The sequence below is a fragment of the Leiobunum rupestre genome, chromosome 10, assembly GCF_980474605.1.
Source record: "Leiobunum rupestre chromosome 10, qqLeiRupe1.1.hap1, whole genome shotgun sequence".
NCBI classification, from domain to species: Eukaryota; Metazoa; Arthropoda; class Arachnida; order Opiliones; family Sclerosomatidae; genus Leiobunum; species Leiobunum rupestre.
In genome coordinates, this window is record NC_143393.1 from 21411436 (window position 1) to 21434925 (window position 23490).

The window sequence follows — 23490 nt, forward strand, 5'->3', positions numbered from 1 at the left end:
CATAGAGTCACGTGGCATGGAGCGTTGGCGGTGTTGGTTTGGTGGTCCAATGGGCAGGGTGAAATTCAAAAAGCTATCGAATTCGTATTTGGTCCCAGATTTTCAAGAACCAATTTAAATGTTCTTCACGCGGCGTTTTTGACACGGCATCGCCTTTTTCCGGGAGGGGTTACAGCTTCTTCTACATGCCTTTTATGTAATACGCAACCTGAAACGACAGAACACTAGTATCTGGCGTGCCCTGTTACGGGTCAGTGGTGGAACTGGTTTTTTTCCGAGGTCATAAAGATTCCTCAATTATTGAAGCAATCCGTTGAACGCGATCTGCTTATCATTTTTAGTTCATGCCCTCAGGGGTTGTTACTGCACAAAACGGTTTGGGACGTGTTTTTTTTTGCTTAGCAGTGGCTAAAAATGCTCTTTGGACAAACCGTTGCAGATACAGTCTCCAAAAAGAGACGAATTTAAGGGCCCTCCTGTTTCGGTAGGAAGCAAAGAATAAGCTTAGATGGTATCTCACGCACAAGCCGGCTGACAACCAGGCTATTTACCTGCTTCGACATATTTAATTTTGTTTAATTTGCTATGCGGGGCATTAATAAGCGCTATTTTATTGTTTAACAATTGTTTTCTTAAAACAAAAAGTGTGTTTTTAAATATTATAATGTAATTTTCAATATGACCGCTTTGTAACTTGGTAAGTTTTTTATGAAAAAAATTATCGTTTTCTAGATTAATTATCGCTTTGAGTAAGAGAGGTCCCAGGTTCTAATCCCGAACGGACCCCGCGAAAAATGTGTTTTCCAACCAGATTTATTAAGGAGATTGCAACGGGTTAGCCACGATATTTACATCTTGACACCAAAATAACGTGGTCCGTTGGTCTAGGGGTATGATTCTCGCTTTGGGTGCGAGAGGTCCCGGGTTCAAATCCCGGACGGACCCCGCGAAAAATGTGTTTTCCAACCAGATTTATGGAGGAGATTGCAACGGGTTAGCCACGATTTTTACATCTTGACTACAAAATAACGTGGTCCGCTGGTCCAGGGGTATGATTCTCGCTTTGGGTGCGAGAGGTCCCGGGTTCAAATCCCGGACGGACCCCGCGAAAAATGTGTTTTCCAACCAGATTTATGGAGGAGATTGCAACGGGTTAGCCACGATTTTTACATCTTGACTACTAAATAACGTGGTCCGTTGGTCTAGGGGTATGATTATCGCTTTGGGTGCGAGAGGTCCCGGGTTCAAATCCCGGACGGACCCCGCGAAAAATGTGTTTTCCAACCAGATTTATGGAGGAGATTGCAACGGGTTAGCCACGATTTTTACATCTTGACTACAAAATAACGTGGTCCGCTGGTCTAGGGGTATGATTCTCGCTTTGGGTGCGAGAGGTCCCGGGTTCAAATCCCGGACGGACCCCGCGAAAAATGTGTTTTCCAACCAGATTTATAGAGGAGATTGCAACGGGTTAGCCACGATTTTTCATCTTGACTACTAAATAACGTGGTCCGTTGGTCTAGGGGTATGATTCTCGCTTTGGGTGCGAGAGGTCCCGGGTTCAAATCCCGGACGGACCCCGCGAAAAATTTGTTTTCCAACCAGATTTATGGAGGAGATTGCAACGGGTTAGCCACGATTTTTACATCTTGACTACTAAATAACGTGGTCCGTTGGTCTAGGGGTATGATTCTCGCTTTGGGTGCGAGGGTCCCCGGTGTCAAATCCCGGGCGGACCCTGCGAAAAATGTGTTTGTCAACGAGATTTATGGAGGAGATTTCAAACGGTTCGTCACGATATTTTCATTTTGAGCGCAGAACATCAGGGTCCGTTGGGTTAGGGGTATGATTCTCGCTTTGGGTGCGAGAGGTCCCGGGTTCAAATCCCGGACGGTACCCGTGAAAAATGTGTTTTCCAACCAGATTTATGGAGGAGATTGCAACGGGTTAGCCACGATTTTTACATCTTGACTACTAAATAACGTGGTCCGTTGGTCTAGGGGTATGATTCTCGCTTTGGGTGCGAGAGGTTCCGGGTTCAAATCCCGGATGGACCCCGCGAAAAATGTGTTTTCCAACCAGGTTTATGGAGGAGATTGCAACGGGTTAGCCACGATTTTTACATCTTGACTACTAAATAACGTGGTCCGTTGGTCTAGGGGTATGATTCTCGCTTTGGGTGCGAGAGGTCCCGGGTTCAAATCCCGGACGGACCCCGCGAAAAATGTGTTTTCCAACCAGATTTATGGAGGAGATTGCAACGGGTTAGCCACGATTTTTACATCTTGACTACTAAATAACGTGGTCCGTTGGTCTAGGGGTATGATTCTCGCTTTGGGTGCGAGGGTCCCCGGTGTCAAATCCCGGGCGGACCCTGCGAAAAATGTGTTTGTCAACGAGATTTATGGAGGAGATTTCAAACGGTTCGTCACGATATTTTCATTTTGAGCGCAGAATATCAGGGTCCGTTGGGTTAGGGGTATGATTCTCGTTTTGGGTGCGAGAGGTCCCGGGTTCAAATCCCGGACGGACCCCGCGAAAAATGTGTTTTCCAACAAGAGGTAGCCTTTAATACGAACTTAAAACAGCACAAGTTAAGCCCGTTTAAGGCTCGATAACGCAGGTCGTAAGACTGAAAAGCTTGCTGCGAGAAATCAAGTTCTCTTATGAAGATCTAAAATCTCCTCCTCTCAAGTGTTCAGCAGCGACAGAGCGATTACCTTGATCATTTACCAGCGTCCCTCAATGTGGTCAGCGAAGCTGACCTTGTTTATATTTTTTGAAATAATGTTCAAATTATGTCAAAAATGAGAACCGTTTTGCTTCTAAAAACTAAAAAACTTAAACCGTTTCTGAGTGATGGTGTCTAATATCTTAAGTAAAACCAATTGGGGAATGCCACTAGAAACGTTAAGAAAATAAAATTGCTAACCATTTGCAACTGAAAGCTATTTTGCTAACGGATATTGTAAGAAAGGTCGTGTTTCCTGTTACAAAATTTCAATTTTGCCAACAGCTTAACCAAAATCGATCTGTGTCATACTTATGTTTATTATGTTACTGATGCTACAGTCTGTGGGTGTTTCAGGCAAGTGCAACCGGTGCAAAAGCACATGGGCTCGCGCCTAAAGGGGCCTCGGTTATCTCTCCAATCTAATTGAAATTCACCAAATTAATCCGCTTTAGGTATATTGTTTTCGCACAATATAGTCCATTTTGAAAATTTAATTTCCTTTTAATTTATACTACGATGAAAATTATAAGGTCCAAACTTTATAATGCTAGGTATAGTATTAATCGTAAGATTCTTTTCGTTTTCATAGCTTCGTGTACCATAGCTCACATAAAATGTACCCTGACTCAAACAAGGTTAATATTTGGTTTTGACTAAGAATTCAATCGAGACAGCGACTTTTGACGTAACGTAAATCCAGTCAAATTATTGGTAGTAAAATATCGAAATATCTCGTGAAATATAATATGAAAAAAATACAATAAATACAACGCTCGCTCGGCCGCTGACACGGATTTAACGCAAATTTCCAATCTATCGTTGCCCTCTGTATTTTGGACGGGTCTAAGTAACGAAGATGGCTAAGAATGCTTCGATCTAATTCGACTTTCTAAAACGTTTTGTTATTAATTTGAAACTAGACGATTACGTGTTAGCCTATAAGCCAATCCAAGCGAGGTTGACTGAGCTTATGTGATTATGAAAAGCTAATCAGAGGAAAAAGAACCTCGAGGCACCTACTTTGAGGGACTAATTTGATTGCTCAGCTTCGATGTTAGTGACATCTCTCGCCTGCCATGATACTTAAAATATGAGCTGAAACTTGCTTTAAACACTGAATAAACACAGGTTTTCGAATTTAAAGCTCATACTGTACCATTGAAGTTCAAGCACCATCGGACTAGAAATTATGCGCGGTCAAAGACATTTCTTTTTAGGTATTAGCTTTCTCGTTATCGAATATTGTTGGTGAGCTACAAAGCTATTTAAGTTTCAAGATGGGCGCCATTTTGAAATGGCGGCCATCTTAGATCTTAAAGGGAATAGCTTTATATATATTGTAGAACATGTGTGGAAAGTCCCGTGTTTGTATCACAAAGTGCAGTGTTTTTGTACACCACCCGACAACAAAATTTGCTAAATAGTCGTTACTAGCATTTTAAAACGTTGGTTTAATGAACTTAAACACAAGTTATAGTGCTTAAACCTAAATATTCGTGATCAGCGTCTTCAGTTATAGTAGAAAAGACACAAAATTCTGTGCCCGTAAGTATCTTCACGAAAATTCAGCGCAATTTCGGAAAACGCGCGTGCAATTCAATTTACTGGGTGGGGTGTTACAAAATTAGTCTTATACACCATTTGCCCCCACTTATGTTCAGGGCTATCGAATGGTGCTTTTTTCAGCTTTGTACCTTATAGGTCGCTTATTAGTCGTTTTCGGTGATGACGTCATCAGTCTTATATGACGTATGCCCCCACTTTCTTTATAAGACTTGTATACCCAAATGGCTAATAGATAGGCCAAGTTTTGATCGTGTACCTTATAGGTTGCTTAACGGGTCTCAGAATGTGACGTCACGTAGCTTATATTTCCCAAAAGCCCCCACTCCGGCCCGTAAGACTTGCAGATATTGGGTACCCGTCAAAAACGTTTTTCAAAAAAGTAATCACCCACCGTGTACCTTATTACTTGCTTATTTTGGCATGGGCTCTTGGACTATTAGTAATAATAAAAAAAAATAGAAAAAGCCTGTCTGTTCGTCTCACACCAAACCGATCGGTGTTTCTGTCCGCCGAAAACCGCTCTCTCTCACTGATTCCAGGACCTACTTAAGTTTCATTACTTAAGGTAAAATAGTAAAAACTTGAAACATTTGGTGCCGAAACCCGGGAAGATCAAACGACGCGATAACCAGTTTGAAGTAAAAGAAATCAATCAACAAAATGCCAAAGAAAAGAAGTCAATCAAAACGAAATCAACCTCAAAATTCGGAGGAGACGACTTCGAGAAGAGTAGTTAGAGAAACAGCTATCATAGAAGATTTAGAGTCGGAGGGGGATAATCCAAACCGACGTGAACCGATGGAGTGACAACGCCTTAAGCTACCAAGAGAAACAGTTCGTTCTCAAATAAATAAAGTAATTAAGGAAATGGAGGACCTTCTCAATAATGTTAACTCAGACGTCGCCGATGTCGAAGATCGTCTAAATATACTGATCAGAAAAGAGCCAACGCTGATTTCTTTGGAATAACAAGTTCAATCTTTGAGGGAGAAATTCTGAAATTCAACGGGTTTTGGAGCAGATATAAAACCAACCTTAATAAAGTAGAAAAATTTAACTATTTGATATCATATTTATCAGGTGAGGCTAGAAATTTAATATCGAGTTATGAAGCTGACGTTTCTGATGGCTTTTTCGACGAAGCTGTTAAATTATTGAAAGATACCTACGGCCGGACAGATCAAATGATACTGCACCATCATAAGTTAATGTTAAAATTAGAGCCAGTTACGAAAGTTAGAGATTTAAAAGCGTTGCGTAATTTGCTATTGTCGTGCGAATATCACATCCGTAGCTTAAAAGCGCTAGGTTGTGATACTGGAAGTAGTAGCTCATGCTTGTGCCCAGCTATCTCTCGTGCTATACTCGAAGAAGTGAGATTAGAATTTATCCGTACACGCACATCGGACTCTGAATGGAATTCCGATACGCTCGTAGCGTTTCTGCGCAAAGAAGTAGAAAACCGCAAAAGATGCAGTCTTCTAGGTGGAGAAACCGAAAAGGAGAAATATGAAAGCAAACACCCCGTAAAACCGCCAAAGCCAGATTTTCAAAGCGTCATCGAAAACCTTTATTCGAGTTCCGCGGCAGCCCTCTCAACACGGGTAAATCAGCAGCTTCTTCAAGGAAATATGTATTGCATTTTTTTTGAGAAGTGGATACTCACGGGTCATCAAATTGCCCCGCCCATTCCATTGGCACGCAACGATAAAAAATCAGCCAGGATCAAAGATGTTTTAATTGCCTAAAAAGGAATCACAACGCGAGGGTTTGTCCTTCAAAATTTAGATCAGAAGAAAAACTAAAACGTACCGACGAGAATTTCAGCACAGAAAACAAAAAATGCGTCTCAGTTACGATAAATCAAACTGTATTTCTACAGACAGGGCAAGCGATCGCGAGAAATCCCCGAGACAACCTTTCAAACAAGGTGTCACGTGTAAGATGCTTGCTGGATGGAGGGAGTGAAAGCGTCTGCCAGTGATAGGAATTGCCTCAATAGCTATAAACAATTAGATCGTGTCGAATTTATCACAAAAACCACAATATGGCCGTATGTCCATCAAGCAACGCCAACAAAAGGCACCGAAATCCAAACCAAAATCAGAAGAAAAACTAAAACGTATCGACGAGAATTTCAGCACAGAAAACAAAAAATGCGTCTCAGTAACGATAAATCAAACTGTATTTCTACAGACAGGGCAAGCGATCGCGAGAAATCCCCGAGACAACCTTTCAAACAAGGTGTCACGTGAAAGCGTCTGCCAGTGATAGGAATTGCCTCAATAGCTATAAACAATTTTGGAAACGAGACACCTGAGTCTTCTCGAAGAAGAAAAGTATTGTTGACATTGGAAAACGTCAATCAAAAGGGAACCAAAATCGAAGTAGTGGCTATTGAGGTACCTTATATTTGTCAAGCGGTCGCCAATGTGAGCTGTGAAGCAATGAAGAAATTCGTGGAAGCTAACAATTATCAATTGGCGGATGAATTTTGAGATGGTCCAAAAGGTGCTAACAAGGTTCTCATCGGAAGCGATTTCTACTGGGAATTTGTAAATAGCAATATGCAAAGGTTAAGCCCTTCGTTAGTGGCGCGGGAAACAAAACTAGGCTGGACTCTACAGAGACCCATCAAGGTAAATCAAACTGGAATTGGGAATTATGAAGTGGTACAAGTTAGTGCTACGAGTTAGTGTTGAAGAAAGATCGATATCGGATACGATCAAAAGGTTTTGGGAGCTGGAGTCGCTAGGTATCGATTCAAACGAGGACCAAGTTCCGACAAACAATAAATGGAAGAGTTTGAAAACAATGCCACCCTTCAAGGCGAACGTTATCAGGTTAAACTACCTTGTCTCGTCAAGAAATCAACTCTAAAGAACAACTTAAGCGTAGCAACAAAGCGAATGGGAAGTTTAATCAAACAATTTGAAGCTAATAGAGAATATTATGAATATTACAAAAGTATCATTACTTACCCGCCTCCGGCCACTTCGCGGTAAAGAAAACACTGGCCAGAATTCAAAAACAGTTTACCTGGCCGGGACTAACCAAAGATGTTTACGACTATTGTCGATCGTGTCTCGTTTGTCAGGCGCACAAAGTACCACCCTTATTACCCGCCGGTTTAATGAAATCCAATAGTGCTACGGAACCCTGGGATTGTATTTCGATAGATATCAAAGGGCCCTACCCCCGAAGTAGACGCGGATTCCGTTACATACTCGTGGTTACCGACTACTTAACTAAATGGGTTGAGATTTTACCCCTACGACAGGCCATCACCCGTCCTATAGTGAAACATCTGGTTGACGATGTATTCTGCCGGTATGGCCTCCCTTCGAAGGTGTTAAGCGACAATGGTTCGCAGTTTGTCTCAAGAATTTTTAGGGGCCTGATGCGTCAGATGGGCGTTACGCAACGGTTTACTTCTCTTTATTCCCCCCAGAGTAACATTACAGAGCGGCTTAATAGAACAATTGGCACCAAAATCTCGTCTTTTGTTACGGATGACCATAGGGATTGGGATATGAACTTACAGCTTCACGCGATGGCTATTAGGTCTGCTATTCCGGAATCCACGGGTTACAGCCCCGCGTTGTTGATGTTTGGGAGAGATATTCGCACTCCTTTAGATGTAGTGGCCGATGTTGGAAATCCCCCCTTGAATTATTAGATGAGGAGCGCAGAAACGCCTATGGGATAAACCTCCTACCGCGGGTCAAGAAGGCCCTGGATATTGCGAGGGATCGAATGAAAAAGGCCCAAGACAGGCAAAAGCGTTATTATGACAAGCGGCATAGAGATGTGGAATTTAATGAGGGAGATTTAGTGTGGCGAATGAACCACGTCTTGTCCAACGCGGCAGAGTATCAGGCTAGGAAGTTATCCCCGGGGTATGATGGACCGTAAAGAATAAGAACAAAGTTTCGTAAATTGATCTACGGACTGGTGTTGATGAATAGCAAACCGTTAAAAGGAACTTACCACGTTTCCCAGTTGAAACCCTTTGTTGAGCGACATGGGCTTCAGTTAAAGGATGGGGACCTTGATTTACTCGTGCCCGAGACCGTATTGGATACGAAGGAGGCCGATGACGTACCCTGGAGAACGCGTGCTTTAAGACCCCGTAATGCCGATGCCAGGTCAGTTTGTGGGTCGCGCCCCAATTAAAACTGGAATGGTAAAAAAAAAACTTAATTCTTAAGTTTTAACGTTCGCGGTGATCAGTTCTAAGTTCCCGTAATAGGCTATCTGTGGATGCAAATAGCTCCTGTCACAAAGTTACTAAAACTATTTAGCTGTTAAACGTTGTTTGCTGTTAGTGTTGATTGCGTTGTTTAATTGAGTTGTTTAGGTAAGCTACTTGGGTTTAGCTGCTTTGGATTAATCGTACTGATTAAGCTGAATTAAGTTCGATAATCCTGTTGTTTATTTTTATTTTTTTGTTGTGCATTATTCCCCTGTAGCACAAAGAGTCGATTTAGGGTCGGGCTTTAGTCGAATAGTCGCTTTTCGGTCCTGGTCCAAATGCCGACTCTAAAAGTCTTAAACCTTTTTGAGATAATTTCGCGAAAGTTTGCTTTTTCAAAAATCTCTTAACTCAAGTAGGTCATATTCGTGTAATTAAATATTTTAGGGAAATACATTGTTAATTCAAATCGAGGGAATGTTCTGCGAGCACTGCTAAAACACTTTCTGCCTCTTAAACTGTTTGGATTTAATCTGAAATTACGATAAATCGTTGATTCATGTTTACAAACTTAGAAAAAGATGTTACCAATACAAACACAGCTAAATATTTTTTAGGAAATCAAATTGGTACACTTTTTAGGTCGAGTCGGAAATACGGTTAAATTGGTCGTCGGCCCAACGTCGTTTCGGAGTCGCTAAACTGTCTACTTGAAGTCGGCTCAGAGTTATTTCAGATTCGGCCAGTAGTCATTTAAGAGTCGGTTATATATTCATATTAAGTAAAATTCGGTCGGCCGACCATTATTCTACTAGGACAATATTTGTCGGCCCCATATGCGGCTAGGACATTTCGACTAAAAAAAGGAAGGTCGGCCAACTGTCGGCCGACCATGCTGATCGACCTTTTTTGTCAACGTCGGCCCGACCTCAAATTGCTACATATGGGATTAATTTTTTAAGTTGGCATACAGTCAAACGTTAAAGGTAAGCAAACCGTCGGCCGACCCTTTTTCGGGTAGGACATTTCGACTCAAAATAGTACGGTCGGCCGACCACAGATTTTTAATAATTCGTCGACGTCGGCCCGACTCTGAAACAATTATTTTGTGCTGCAGGGGTTAGGTTTTGTTTTGTTTCCCTCGGCGCCCTGTAAATAGCGAGCAGTCTGCATTGCCCGTCTCTTTTTTTATATATATGTCAGTGTTCGGTTCTCTGGTTGGCTTATGTTTCGTTAGCTGCAATTTACAGTCATTCGACTTAGTGTTTTTACGCTCATGCCTACTTCCTGCTGGTTATCACAGTACTTTGTTGTTCGACCGTTTCGTACCGCGTTTATTTGATTTAGTTATTTCATCCCATACCTGCTGCCCGTTTTATCATTGCATATACGCCATGGCCGGCTTACCCTTGCTGTCTATCTTTGGTAGTGTGTTCACGTCGCTGTACATTGCATTTACGAATAGTCTCACGTGGACGTTTGACGCTAGTCGGGGGGAGGTTGGAACATAAAAGTTACATTAAAAAGTTCTTAGCTCTCGTTAGATATATTTCAAAAACCCTAATTATTATTCCGTGGAATTCAGTTTATTTTTCTCCAGGGAGTGTTTCCGCATGTTACGAAGCTCGCGCGGGACGCGAGTGGAGTAATTTACTCCATATTCGACCATTCCCTAAGATTCCCATTGTGTGTAGGGGAGTGATGACTCCGTAGGCCTAGGGGTCCCGCTTCCCCGCTTTCTTCGCACCGAAGTCGTTCACTATTGTCCGCTTAAAGCGATAGCTGCTGCTGTCTTCCCCCCTTGCGTAAAAAGTAATGCCATTGTATTTTTAAAGTATTTCAACCGTAAAATGAAGGTCACATGTGGCCATCTCCTTATCTTTCCTTAACCCCGCGAATACTTGTTCTTTCTTTAACTTTTCTAAATATGGTTTGCCAGCAGATTTATAAATGTATCCCACATGTTGAAAAGTGTCGCGTATGTTTCCCAAATGTTGAAGGTGAACCGATGTTTCCCAAATGTTGAAGGTGTACCGATGGTACTGTGTTCTCCATATGCCAAGAGATTTTCCACGTGTGTGGCCCAGGTGTAAGGGGTGTGACCCCTTCACCAATTGGGTAATAAAAGGTCAGCCCCTTGCCGACCATTTGGTATTGAAAACAATGACGCTCCGTTGATGGACAGGAGGCTCGAACAAAACTAAGCTGCAGAGCCGATAACCCAAAAGTTTTCCCTAAGTCATGCTTGGAACTCGACTTCTACTCGGAGCTGAAAGCTTGCCTACTACGATCGCGCCAAATGACATAACTTTTGTCTTAATATCAGTTGTGCTCGGTTTACGGCTAAACTTAGCTGCGGACTCTCTCATAAAAACCTAACTCGCTGAGTCCGAGGATTTGACCGTGCGTCGGCCCAAGCTGTTGCGCGGGCAGGTAACGCTGGTGCGTGAGCGAGTGATCCGACTGCGTCCAACAAGATCTCCAATGAGTGCGCTGCCGCAGTGAACCAATGCAAGGGGACTGATGACTAGGTATAAAAACCGTTGACTTTTAATGTAAATATTGTGGGAATTGATGTATGGGAAATTGTTTACGTTGCGTTATTTATTTTATGTTTGAGTGTTTAATTACTGTTTGTTTCGCCCTATTAAACCCTGGTAAAACCATTGAAATCTAAATTTAATGATAGTTGTAAGCTTACCATTTTCTAGAGCAGTAGCTACGCTATCTCCAATAGTGAACGATACGCGTTTCACCCGGGACGAACTTAATTGTAACGGCAGAATAGGTAAGTTAGCCATGGTGCGATCAACCCTTTATTGCGAATAGAAGGGTGCGTGTAAAAGTGACGTAAGTTACGTTACACGCTTTCGGAGTCACAAAAGTTCACCATTCCATTTGGCAGCTACAATAAAACTACATTTAAAAAATATGATCAAACCAAAGAAGAAGTCATATCCCTATCTAACGTTATCTACGTGGACGACTGGGTATTCGAAAATGACGATGACGATAAAGCCGATGAAATGTCTTCAGGCGCCAATCAAATTATGAAGGAGGCAGGAATGCATCTTAGAAAGTGGAAATCAAACTCAAAAACATTAGAGAAAAAATGGAAAGACGATGAAAACTTTACAATGGAAGAAAATTCTGGCGAATCAAACGCGTCTCTTAAAGTATTGGGACTGCAATGGCAAAACAATCAAGACGTCATTACTTTCGATCTCAGTAAGACCCTGGACACTTTGAAAAATCCCAAACGAAGTAAACGTTTCATCCTTAGTACGGTCGCGCAAATATTCGACCCAATCGGAATTCTTGCACCGTATACCTGATGGGTTAATTCGCGTAGGCGGTAGGTTGGAACAGTCCGAACTGAGCTACGAGGAGAAGCATCCCACAATTCTCAACAAGGACCAAAGATTATCTTATAGCCGAAGAATGCCACAAATGGGTCATTCACGGAGGTGTTCAATAATGCCACAAACTGGTCATTCACGGAGGTGTTCAAGAATGCCACAATAGGGTCATTCACGGAGGTGTTCAAGAATGCCATAAACGGGTCATTCACGGAGGTGTTCAAGAATGCCACAAAAGGGTCATTCACGGAGGTGTTCAAGAATGCCACAAACTGGTCATTCACTGAGGTGTTCAAGAATGCCATAAACGGGTCATTCACGGAGGTGTTCAAGAGTGCCACAAAAGGGTCATTCACGGAGGTGTTCAAGAATGCCACAAACGGGTCATTCACGGAGGTGTTCAAGAATGCCATAAACGGGTCATTCACGGAGGTGTTCAAAAATGCCACAAAAGGGTCATTCACGGAGGTGTTCAAGCTACATTTACGCAATTACGTACGAGGTACTGGATTCCCGCCGGTAAGCAACTGGTAAAAAAGGTTGTAAACGATTGTACAACATGTAAAAAATTTCAGTCAAAAGCAGGCGAAATGCCATTCGCTCCTCTTCCACCGGGCCGAAGCAGTATCTCGGAAGCTTTTACTGTCGTAGGAATTGATTTTTGTGGGCCATTGTTCATAAAGGGCAGAAATAATGACAAGGACTTGGAAAAGTCAAACGTTTGTCTTTTTACGTGCGCCGCTGTCAGAGCGGTACATTTAGAACTGGTCCAAACTCAATCAACCAGAGATTTTTTACTGGCCTTTCGTCGATTCGTGGCCAAGAGAGGACTTCCAAGTTTAGTAATCTCGAACAATGCTAAGAGTTTCGTAAAAGCGGATTCTGAACTTCAAATTATCTTTAAAAACATAGACAAATCGGAGGTAGAAAATTATTTCGCTAACCACGGAATCACCTGGAGATTCAACGCGGAAAGAGCCCCTTTCCTCCAAAAAGGACTAGGCAAAACCACATTAGACTATCCTGAAATGCAAACAGTATTAGCGGAAGTAGAAGCTGTTATTAATTCAAGACCTTTGACCTATATATCTTCAGATGCGGGGGAACCAGAACCTTTAACCCCAGCTCATCTACTGATAGGGAAACGATTGACCCCTCACTTCACCTATACATAGTTAAAGTGCCAAAGCCATTAAGAAAAGGCTCCTAGTGGTGAACGATGGGCACACTGCGACCCAGCGTAACTCGGCATAGGTAGCACCGGAGATTCCGATGGGCTCCAAAAGCCGGGAAACATGGTCACATAGCCTCATATGGAGACTTGCCGTCCCACACCCAAAAGACGTGAATCTCGGATCAAATAGATCTTCGAGTAATAAACTACATAAATACTAAATCAAATAGTCAGAAATTCAAACTATTTGATCCGAGATTCGCGTCTTTTGGTTTGCTCGAAGACCTATTTGTACGAGTTACTAGTAAGTTTTTTAATTTCTTCAAATTTGTTTAGTATTAAGCTATATTATCCCTTTTAATTATGGACTAATCTACTTTTTCGCGTATTTTATCATCCTTCGCACAGTCCATAGGTGGTTTCTTCTAACTTAACTTATCGTATATACTATTATCCACCACACTCCCCCTTTTTGGCTTTCCGTTGCTATACAACGCGTTTTGAAATTTTTAATGTTTAGGCTTAGTTTCTCTTTTAGATAGAACAATCGCCAGCCAGATTTCCCGCACGGTACTGATGAGTTCCAAATAGAACGAAACCGGTCTACCGTTGGAATTTCTGGCTATTTTATTTAGTATTTATGTAGTTTATTACTCGAAGATCTATTTGATCCTAGATTCGCGTCTTTTGGTTTGCTCGAAGACCTATTGGTACGAGTTATTAGTAAGTTTTTTAAATTCTTCAAATTTGTTTAGGATTAAGCTATATATTATCCCTTTTAATTATGGACTAATCTACTTTTTCGCGTATTTTATCATGGAGGCAATTGGTTGGTCTAACGAAAACTATATGGTGGCCCTGATGATTATCACGGAAACGGGCATAGATTAAAACGGAGATTTTCGCTCGCCATCAGCGAATGTAGACTCGGCTCCTAGTTGACATTAAGCCTTGTCTCGAATAAAAGTCCACTAACCTTCCACACTCTTTATTTTAAAACATCAAAATACATGATTATATGGAAGAACGTAACAAATTCTGGAGTATCGGACTTTTGTTAAATTAATTTTCTAGTAGGTGTATTTTACGAGCGGGTGTCCTTTATTTTCTTTCCGCAGCGCGGTTGGTCGGTTTCTTAGCTACGGCACCCATCCAATGATTGAAGGAGATTATCTGATTTATCGCGTGGAGTTCGGTATCGAAAAGTTGATTCGAGTCTGTGTCTGGGACCCCTTTTATATCCTGCTAACTTCCGCAAATTTCAACGTGGAATTTCTACGTGCTGGAAGGGAGTCGAGAATATATCTTCAAGCGGACAATCGTGACTCTATACCAGGCATCGATGTTGCGATTGAGGTCACTGGGAAGTTCCATTTAAGAGTGTGATGTAAAGTGCTCTCTTCTTTGTCTGTGGAATGGTAGTGTAGAAAAGATTGACAATGAAATCAAGCTGGGTTCACAAAGTCGTTTGGAATGTTGAAGGCGGGGGAGAAGGCATTCCGCCATCTTTTTTTTTTAGAGTCAAACGATATGGTGTCGGCTAGAGCCTTAGACACCAACACAACAAATAAACGTCACAGACAATAGCGGCACCAACGTTAGAAGCGCTGAAGGGATCGCAAAAATCCCGACAGCAGGCGGAAGTATGCCGGGCGGGAGCTACCTGCATTCCGCCATCTGCGCTGACCTTCGACATGAGCTTTTCACTTTCACTTTCTGTTAAAAAATTGTCTTTCACAAGATAGAGTTCAACGACGAAGCTCTGGGAGATTTCCTTGTTTACCAATAAAAATGGACGCTGCCTTTGACAATAAAAAAGAGCAAACGCCTTTGGGATATCAGATGACCGGCATGACGTCAGTACCGTTTCGCTATACAGGGTGTCCACTAAAAAACGATCCAGGGCGAATATCTCAGAAACCGTTTTCTCTAGGAATTTGAAATTTTTATGTTACGTAGCTCGTGCAGGGGGCCAAAGAAGAATGATAACCTCGATGACCTTGAACCATGTCTTCAAGGTCATCCAAAAACTATCTCGAGAACCGTAAGTGTTAGAAAGTTGGTTTCAATTAGAAAAGTGTTCCCCGTCACGTTTTATGCCTACATAGCTTGAACATGATCGGATTCGACCAATAGTAAGTCGAGAAAAATTTTACCAAAATCACAAATGTCGTAAAAGGGAAAATTGCAAGACAGCGCTAATAACTCCAAAACAAGTCGTGCTACATTATCGAAATTTGCTAGACAATCGCATCATGGTAGGATATTTTAATATTTGGAAAATTGAATGACTTTGAACCATTGTCTTCAAGGTCATACTAAAATTGACCTTGAAGACATGGATTTTCCGCCTTAAGTCGAAATATCAATATTCCCCTCATATTTAGGAATTATATGCTGTACATTGCGGAGTTAGCATTACCAAGAATGTATTTATTTGTACCATAAGGGTCTAATCAGAACTGAAATCGGTGCAATCACAAAGTTACGCATTTGTCGGCGTTACTTGGAAATTACAGAAGAATCTTGCTTGATTTCTATGAGCGAACCATAGAAAAAGAAGGTCAAAGAAGGCGTTTATCTAGTGCTGATCAGGTTATTCAGCTCATAATTTCTTTCATACTCAACAGACAAGGTAATCCATTTTCAAATTGTATCTGATTCATTATCCCAAAAAACCAATCCGAACTATGATATAATTCATCTACCCCAATTCAGTTAACTGGAATGTTATCTTAGAATGTATACATTGCATAATCTGGTCAAAAGCTAATAAAAATAAACAGTAATAAAAATTTTAACTTTACTATAAAACCGGTAACTGAAATCTGAACAAAAACTACCTGTCGTTACAGTTGGTATACAATGAATTCAGATTAATTTCGGGTTTAAACTATCTGTTTTGCATTTTGACCGGTATTAACTTTTCTGATAATATCAGAATACAAACGCAGAGAATCTGATTAACTGTAATAATTTCATCGGATAAGATGACGCAACTTACGCAATGAGTTGGAAGCGCAAATTTATCAGATACAATCTGAATATAAAATTTTGACAACTCCAACTAATTGGAACTCAAAGCTCAACGGATAGCAAATGTTGTTTCTCTTTTCGGTGTAACTGTCGCGAGCCAGATTTACCGCACCGTACTGATGAGTCCTAAATAGGACTAAACCGGTCTACCGTTGGAAATTCTGGCTATTATATTTACCTTTATCTAGTTTTATACTTGAAGATCTATTTGGTCCGAGTTTCGCGTCTTGATGTTTGCTCGAAGACCTTTGGTACGAGCTATTTTAAGTTTTTAAATTTCTTCAAATTGGCTTAAGGTTTAGCTTTTTTATCCCTTTTCATAATGGACTAATCTACTTATTCGCTAATGGTTATATTACGCAATTAAACTGAAAAATAGTCAAAACTGAATGATAAAATAGTCACGGCTATTGAATTTCCAAAATATATCAATATTATCAATTATTTTTGGTCAATCAAAACGATACGTCACACCGACTTCTCAAGTCAATGACTCCGATCAACAACCGAAGAATAATATGACGGCAAAACCAGAAACGCGAAATGGCGATTACTAATCGATGTCATCGATGAGCTACTACGTAACTTCGGTAGCGGGGTAGAGGATTACACTCCGGTAAACTCCCTACACTAAAAAGTAAACAATTGATCCTTACCTGATATGAGGTATTCGAACTGAAACTGGTCAGTTTTCTCATTCAGCTTCATTAGAACGTCTACAACCATGACCATCCTTGACGAACTGTACCTTGGAGCTAAATAAGCGAGTTTCATTACTATCTGACAAAAAGATGGTCATAAAGTCAGTTCAGGCTTCCCTTTATTGTGATAAGTACCATACTAATAGTTAGTTTTAAAGTCGATAGATGGTGGTGAGCTTATTGCTTTCCCATTTTTTTCACCTCCAAATTTGATGTACAATAGCTCTTTCTATAAAATAATATATACGCATACATGTATCAACAGTGTTATTTTTTGGAGAGCGCGCTTCCTAACATTTCCGTGTAGAGGGTCTCGTGCGTTTTCGCGCGAGCTCAACAAAAACAAAAATATGCGCGCGCTCTCTAACAATGGCTGCGTTCTCCATGATAATCCTATGGGAATTTCCCGAGTTTAGCTGTCGAAGGCATCGTCTGCAGCTTTCAAATTTATTCCACGATAGATTACGCGTCGGGTGTAGCGTAGTCACTGCCTCTCATTGGCTGAAAGGTACCATGTGATTAAATATGACCTGGCGACAGGCCCAGCCGTAGGCGGCAGCATTCTAGTTACCTATGAGATTTCTATGGTTGAACTTGAACTTTCCATGTTGGCGCAAACTTTCTGAAACCGGATTTCGCATGTACCTCGCGCAATGCCCAAATTTGTAGCGATACGCGAGGGGGGTCGGCACCGCTAAGAAGGGATAAAGTAGTTTCTCAGTTTTGATTGCGCTGGCTTTAATTTTTGGTGAGAATCCAAGACTTTCTGTTTATGTCTATTTACTTTGGGTAGCATCCTCATTCATTATCCAACAACCAACCGACCAGCCCATACCGAAACCTCGCATTCCAGTTCATCATGCCATACCTCAGACTTCAACGCAGCCTCAATTCGAAGCCAGTCACAATCCACTTAATTCTCAACAATCTACCATCCAACCAGTTACACAGCCAAGCAAATTAGTCAATAAAACACCGGCGTAGCCAACTCTACAGAAAACACTACCATCACAACAATATCCGACGATAACTACTCCAATCCTGTACAGTTTACAACCATCAGACCACATGCACCTACTCATTACCACCCAGTCCATTGGAACAATCACCGCTAAACCCAGTCGATAAAGGCCAGCATCAAACTCCGGGAAGATGCGGAGAGTCCCACCAGCGTTGTCGAAATCCAATCAGCGAATTGCTACCTCACCATTTTCAAGTATTAACCCGTGCACCATTCCCGACACAGAAAAATCAAGAAACAGAAATTATAACAACTCGCTATGGTCGGATTATCGTGACACCGTATAAACTAAATATATAAACAAGAAAAAATTTGTTGTTATAGATGGCGCTGGTTTGGTTAGCCATCACAGGTGGCGTTGTAAACCATTTAGCTTTGCAAATGGTATATTAACTTATTAAGGCCGAACAATATGAATATGTATCACTTCGATTTTAACTTATAATCATGTTTAAAGGGGCTCCAAAGTTCGGTGGCAAAATGTGTGTAAAGTCAGTAAAGTGCGAAATTTACGGTTAACTCTGCCCGCCTCTGATAAGGCCGAGTAAGGGGTTGGGGGGAAGGAAAAGCATGCTCAATTTTCTTTTTTTTTGCTACCGAACTTTGGAGCCCCTTTAAATACATTTTTCTATCTATATATTGCGTTATTCTAAACTACAACAATTTTATGTGTGACCGCTATTTTCATTTAATTACGATGTTCATATACAAGTCCTCAGGGCCTCATGTACAGCTCATTGTGAATAAATAAACAAAAATAAAAAAATGAAATGTTGGGGTAATGTTGTGTGTACTCTAGAAGCATGCTAGAAGAAAATGGGGAAAGCCACATTTTAATGCTATGCTGAAAAAGCTAGGTGCGCTAGAGATAATTTCCAGTTGCCAAGATTTTGTTATTTAGATTTGTTCCGTTTACATTACGCATGGGAACTTCTTTTGAAGGATAAATAACAAGTTCCATTTACGATTTGTCTCAACTCTCATCAATCACTGTGAATAAACCTAATATTACAAAATGAATAAAAAAGATAAAGCGATAATTTCGGGTAATTCCATTTTTAAACCTAAAACAAAACTGAATTGTGCCGTTTTAAAGGCAATGTTCCAAAACACCAAAATGTATTCTAAAACCCAAGTGCCAATGTTTACTCAAAGACGTCTAAAGCCTTCGATTAATTTGTTGGTCAACAAAACTGCGGAACAAAATGCTGAAGAATCCCATGATTTATACGTGCCCAGTTCACAACAATCAGTCAAATCTAATAGACCCAAATTATTGAACAACAAACCATCATCAACAAATGAAACTGAAGTAAGCCGTTCACGCTCCACACTTTCTAAACTAAAGTCACGCTCTTTGCTAGCAGGACTGAAAGCTAGTGAACGGTTAAAAGGATCGCGCTTTCGTTTTCTTAATGAAAAACTATACACCAGTACTGGAAATGAAGCGTTGGAGTTCTTTGAAAATGATCCCGATTCTTTCAAACAATATCACGAAGGCTATAATAAACAAGTTTCCAAATGGCCCCTTAATCCAGTTGATATTTTCATTCAAGATATCCAAAAAATGTAAAATACTATCTACTAATATTCAACTATAAAAATGTACAATTTTAACATTTTCCAGGCCCAAAAACTTAGTGATTGCGGATTTAGGGTGTGGAGAAGCTAAAATAGCCCAGATGTTTTCAAAAAGAAAAGTTCATTCATTTGATTTACATCCCCTCAATGACTTTGTTACAAAATGTGAAATATCCAAGGTTTATAAGCAAGAATTAAATGTTTATTTCAATTTCTAAAAATATTTTTTTGTCAAAGGTTCCTCTTGATGCCAAATCCGTTGATGTAGCAATATTTTGCCTTTCACTTATGGGAACTAACATAAAAGAATATCTATTAGAAGCTAGAAGGATATTAAAGCTTGGGTACGTAATCCTATTTATTAAATTTTCTTAATTATTATAACTTTAAATTTATTTAAAAATAGAGGTGTATTGAAAATTGCTGAAATTCAGAGCCGCTTAAAAGAGTCCACAAATTTTGTCAAGAAACTTAGTAATTTGGGTTTCAAGTTAGTAAACCAGGTAAATTATTACTAACTGATCTTGAAATTTATCATTTTTCTAATTATTAATTAATTATAATAGGATTTATCGAATAAAATGTTCGCCTTGTTTGAATTCAAATTGGGAAAAAAGAGGCATACAAATATGGTAAAAGATATTACGTTGGAACCATGCTTGTACAAAAAAAGATGAATACATTAACTTTTTCAATAAATATTATTGTCATTACATGATAAACGAAGCATGTACAATATACCTCTTAAATTGAAGTATCCATCTCGCTATATTGCTAATGTTACTCGCTTAAAATGTACCTTCTCAGGCTGCTGCTAGTTTTTCAAAAGAAAAAAATAGTGCTGGGGGAGGTGGATTAATTACATACTAAAACCATTACATTAGAAAAATATGGTTTGTTAAAAAGTAAATATCTGAACTCAGTTCATTTTTACAGTTTACATAGTTGCTTGGGTAAATTTTAAGCAATGATTTGGACACATCCATGGTTTGACAGAAAATTTTGCCTATTGCAAACTGCCTGTGAAAGTACATGTTTTATTTTTGGAGCCTAAATGTAAACTGCTCTCGGAAGAGAAAAAATGATAGTATATAAAGAGTTAACCGCGGTGTCATTAGATCATAGTTTAGATTTGATACGGGTTTTCAAAAATGTTTTGAAAATAAATTAAAGTTAAGTAAGAAATCAATAATACCAAGATTACTCAACTATATAAGTGGTACAATAACATCGGCATTGGGTAGGATATGGGGAGTTTTCAGCCGCGTATTAAGTGCTTCCACTTGGACAATCTAAATTATCCCTCTGTCGGTTCTAATAATTTTCAGCCGCCTATTAAGTGCTTCCACTTGGAGAATCTAAATTATCCCTCTGTCGGTTCTAATAAATCCCTTTTTACCCCTTTCACAATTTTTTTAACTAAAACAATAAGATTTATAATTTTAAGGCCTTAAATAAAAAATTTCTTAAAAATATTTTAAAATCTATGACACACTTCGGAATCCCAGTTAATTTCATTCTCGGATTCCAATAAAGGCAGAGGCGCGGTATTTGAAGTACTAAACCAAAAAACTTCTAGCGAAAATTAGGAAAATTCCCAAAATCATTAATTTTCCCTTTTTCCCTCTCTTCCAAAATTATAATCCATTCTACCACATTTATTATTCTTGCACGCAATCGCCATCTAAGCGATTCAAATTCTGAAATATTTAAATTTAAAAAATATAATTATGCAATTTATTTAAAAAAAAATATTTACATAGGATATTTGATTTTTTTTTGTGTTATAAAAGTAAAATATTTTGATAAATTACTTCCGAGATTAAAAGACCCCACCAGGAGCCGCTATTCGCGACCGAAACGAGACTAGTTTCGTAAGAGCGTTAGCTTCTTCCAGGGGAAGAGTTTCGTTTGGCCGACCACATAATACACGTTTCGCCGACTGAGAAGTCGGCCAAATGGACAGTGCATTTGGCCGACTGCTCGTTTGGCCGACTGCTCATTTGGCATTTGGACGATACTAGGTGCGTTTGGCTAGGTACTGTTCTCTAGGTCGCGTTTTAGAAGGCCCAGCTTGGTTATAAAGAACGGGGCGGGGGGGGCACCGGTCCAGCCCCCCAGCGCTCGAGCGAAGTGAGTGCGCGGCGCCGTCAGGCGCCAATACTTAGAATACATTCTATAAGTCAACCTAGCACTAAAGACATAGAGAAGGACAGGCTATAGTATAAGAGTCGGTGAAATGAGCAGTTGTTCATGAAAACAGTCGTTCAAATGAGCAGTCGGTCAAATCATGGAGGAAGAGAGAGGAGGCTTTATGAATAACCTTTTTACCCCGGGAGCTTGATGCCAACTCCCACAGGGTAGGAGAGTGGGGGCTGACAAAAAAGGGGATCAGCACCCGTCAACTCTCACGGCCTGGCTGCGCGTTCTCTAGTTGGCTCTCTCTATTTTTGTTGAAATTGTTGCCCGTTGTGAAATTACACCGAGTACGCCTAAGCACTAAAAGAGGGCGCCAAATAGGGAACAGGTGAGACGAAAACTGACGGATGCTGATCCCCTTTTTTGTCAGCCCCCACTCTCCTACCCTGTGGGAGTTGGCATCAAGCTCCCGGGGTAAAAAGGTTATTCATAAAGCCTCCTCTCTCTTCCTCCATGCTCAAATGAGCAGTCGGACAAATGAGCAGTCGGTCAAATCGGCTGCTCAATTGGCCGACCAGAATTTCGGCTAAAAGAGTAGTCGTCCAAATGAGTAGTCGGCCTAATGAGTAGTCGGCCATATGGTCTGCTCATTTGGCCGACCGAAAAGTCGACCAAATGAGCTGTCAGCCAAATGGGAATTCGGACATATGAGCAGTCGGCCAAATGAAAAGTCGGTCAAATGAGGAGTCGGCCAAATGCACCCCACCCCTTCCAGGTAGCACCTATGTTCAGAGAGCATATAATATATATAAGGGGGGGGGCTGGACCCGGAAACCACAGCCTTGTCTACGCCACTGGACACAACCATGGGTTGGAAGAAAATTGTGCCCATTGGGAACGTAAAAGTACATGTTTTATTTTTGTAGCGTAAACTGCTCTTCGATTTGATATGGGATTTCAAAAATTTTTTTTTTAAATAAGTTAAAGTTAAGTAAGAAATCAATAATACCAAGATGGGACAATAACCATAACCATGAGCCTATCAACCCTAAGAATGAAACGCGCACAGCGCCCTTTGTACCACCCATTGAGTTGGGAATAAATAGAGGTACAAATAAATCTGGCTGGCGTTGGACCAATTTCGTTCAATAAGGAGACTTATTCAACTTTATCGTTCTACCCTGGCGGCATCTGTCTCTAGTGGTGGAAACTATATTGCAATTGAATTTTTTCGCGAATCTGATGCGAAATTAAAATGTATGATTTCTCGTAACAAACAAACCTTTGAAGTTGTTTAAAAATAATTTTATTCTGTCAACACGATCCTTTTTAACCCAAGTTACGGTGAGTTAGCTAATAATTACTTATTTTTAGCCATGTAACTTTACGAAATATAGATGGCGCTATCACCGAATTATAAAGATGAATTTCGTACAGTCTTATCAGAACAGGTCCCGCGTAACCATGGCAACCGAAATTGTAATTGTAATTCTAGCAGTATTATTCCCAATTCAATGGTACCACCACTGGATGGGCGAAAAAGAAGAAATCAGGCGATAGTATCGGCACCTGGTAGAGATAAATTGAAGCTTCTTCCTTCCCTCTTTCTCTCTCTACGCACCTCTCTCTTACTAAAGCAGCTGCCATCATGCATTGCGAGACGCGTTACGTTTCTCTTTTCCGCCACCGGGTGGATTTAGCGCTGTACTTCCGACAGTCGTTAGCTTGAACCAACACTGCCTTTCGATTCAAACTTAGGGTTGATAGGCTTATGCCATAATGTATAGGCATTGGGTGGGACAGTGGCGGACTGGGTCTAATATTGTGGGCTGCCAGAAGTCAAAGGGCCCCAGCTTTAACAACTATAACGCTATCATGTTTGAGGGGCCCACTTCATGAACGGTCCGTGGGACCCACCTGCCATCGGACAGGTTCACTCTATGGCCAGTCCGCCACTGGGGTGGGATATCGGGAGCTTTCGTCC

The 23490-nt window shown here is 40.7% G+C and overlaps 1 protein-coding gene and 6 non-coding genes across 7 annotated transcripts; all 7 read left to right on the forward strand.

Moving 5' to 3' along the window:
- Window positions 1-873: 873 nt before the first annotated feature.
- On the forward strand, window positions 874-945 carry TRNAP-UGG (transfer RNA proline (anticodon UGG)). The gene has a single exon. It is a non-coding gene; the product is annotated as a tRNA-Pro (tRNA).
- Window positions 946-1191: 246 nt separating this feature from the next.
- TRNAP-UGG (transfer RNA proline (anticodon UGG)) lies at window positions 1192-1263 on the forward strand. Its single transcript has one exon. It is a non-coding gene; the product is annotated as a tRNA-Pro (tRNA).
- An 87-nt stretch (window positions 1264-1350) lies between these two features.
- On the forward strand, window positions 1351-1422 carry TRNAP-UGG (transfer RNA proline (anticodon UGG)). The gene has a single exon. It is a non-coding gene; the product is annotated as a tRNA-Pro (tRNA).
- Window positions 1423-1508: 86 nt separating this feature from the next.
- On the forward strand, window positions 1509-1580 carry TRNAP-UGG (transfer RNA proline (anticodon UGG)). Its single transcript has one exon. It is a non-coding gene; the product is annotated as a tRNA-Pro (tRNA).
- A 405-nt stretch (window positions 1581-1985) lies between these two features.
- Window positions 1986-2057, forward strand: TRNAP-UGG (transfer RNA proline (anticodon UGG)). The gene has a single exon. It is a non-coding gene; the product is annotated as a tRNA-Pro (tRNA).
- An 87-nt stretch (window positions 2058-2144) lies between these two features.
- TRNAP-UGG (transfer RNA proline (anticodon UGG)) lies at window positions 2145-2216 on the forward strand. The gene has a single exon. It is a non-coding gene; the product is annotated as a tRNA-Pro (tRNA).
- Window positions 2217-18682: 16466 nt separating this feature from the next.
- Window positions 18683-20078, forward strand: LOC149925032 (uncharacterized). The gene is made up of 5 exons (XM_090160488.1): window positions 18683-19355; window positions 19414-19546; window positions 19605-19711; window positions 19774-19870; window positions 19934-20078. The coding sequence occupies exons 1-5, from the start codon at window positions 18802-18804 to the stop codon at window positions 20042-20044; spliced, it is 1002 nt and encodes a 333-aa protein (XP_090016614.1). The 5' UTR covers window positions 18683-18801; the 3' UTR covers window positions 20045-20078.
- Window positions 20079-23490: the final 3412 nt, after the last annotated feature.

Excerpts from the sequence above, each read along its gene's own strand:
- LOC149925032 (XM_090160488.1), top strand. The coding sequence starts at position 18,802 with ATGAATAAAAAAGATAAAGCGATAATTTCGGGTAATTCCATTTTTAAA. Across the intron at positions 19,356-19,413 it reads ATTCAAGATATCCAAAAAAT|GCCCAAAAACTTAGTGATTG; the intron begins GTAAAATACTAT and ends AACATTTTCCAG. Across the intron at positions 19,547-19,604 it reads CAAAATGTGAAATATCCAAG|GTTCCTCTTGATGCCAAATC; the intron begins GTTTATAAGCAA and ends TTTTTGTCAAAG.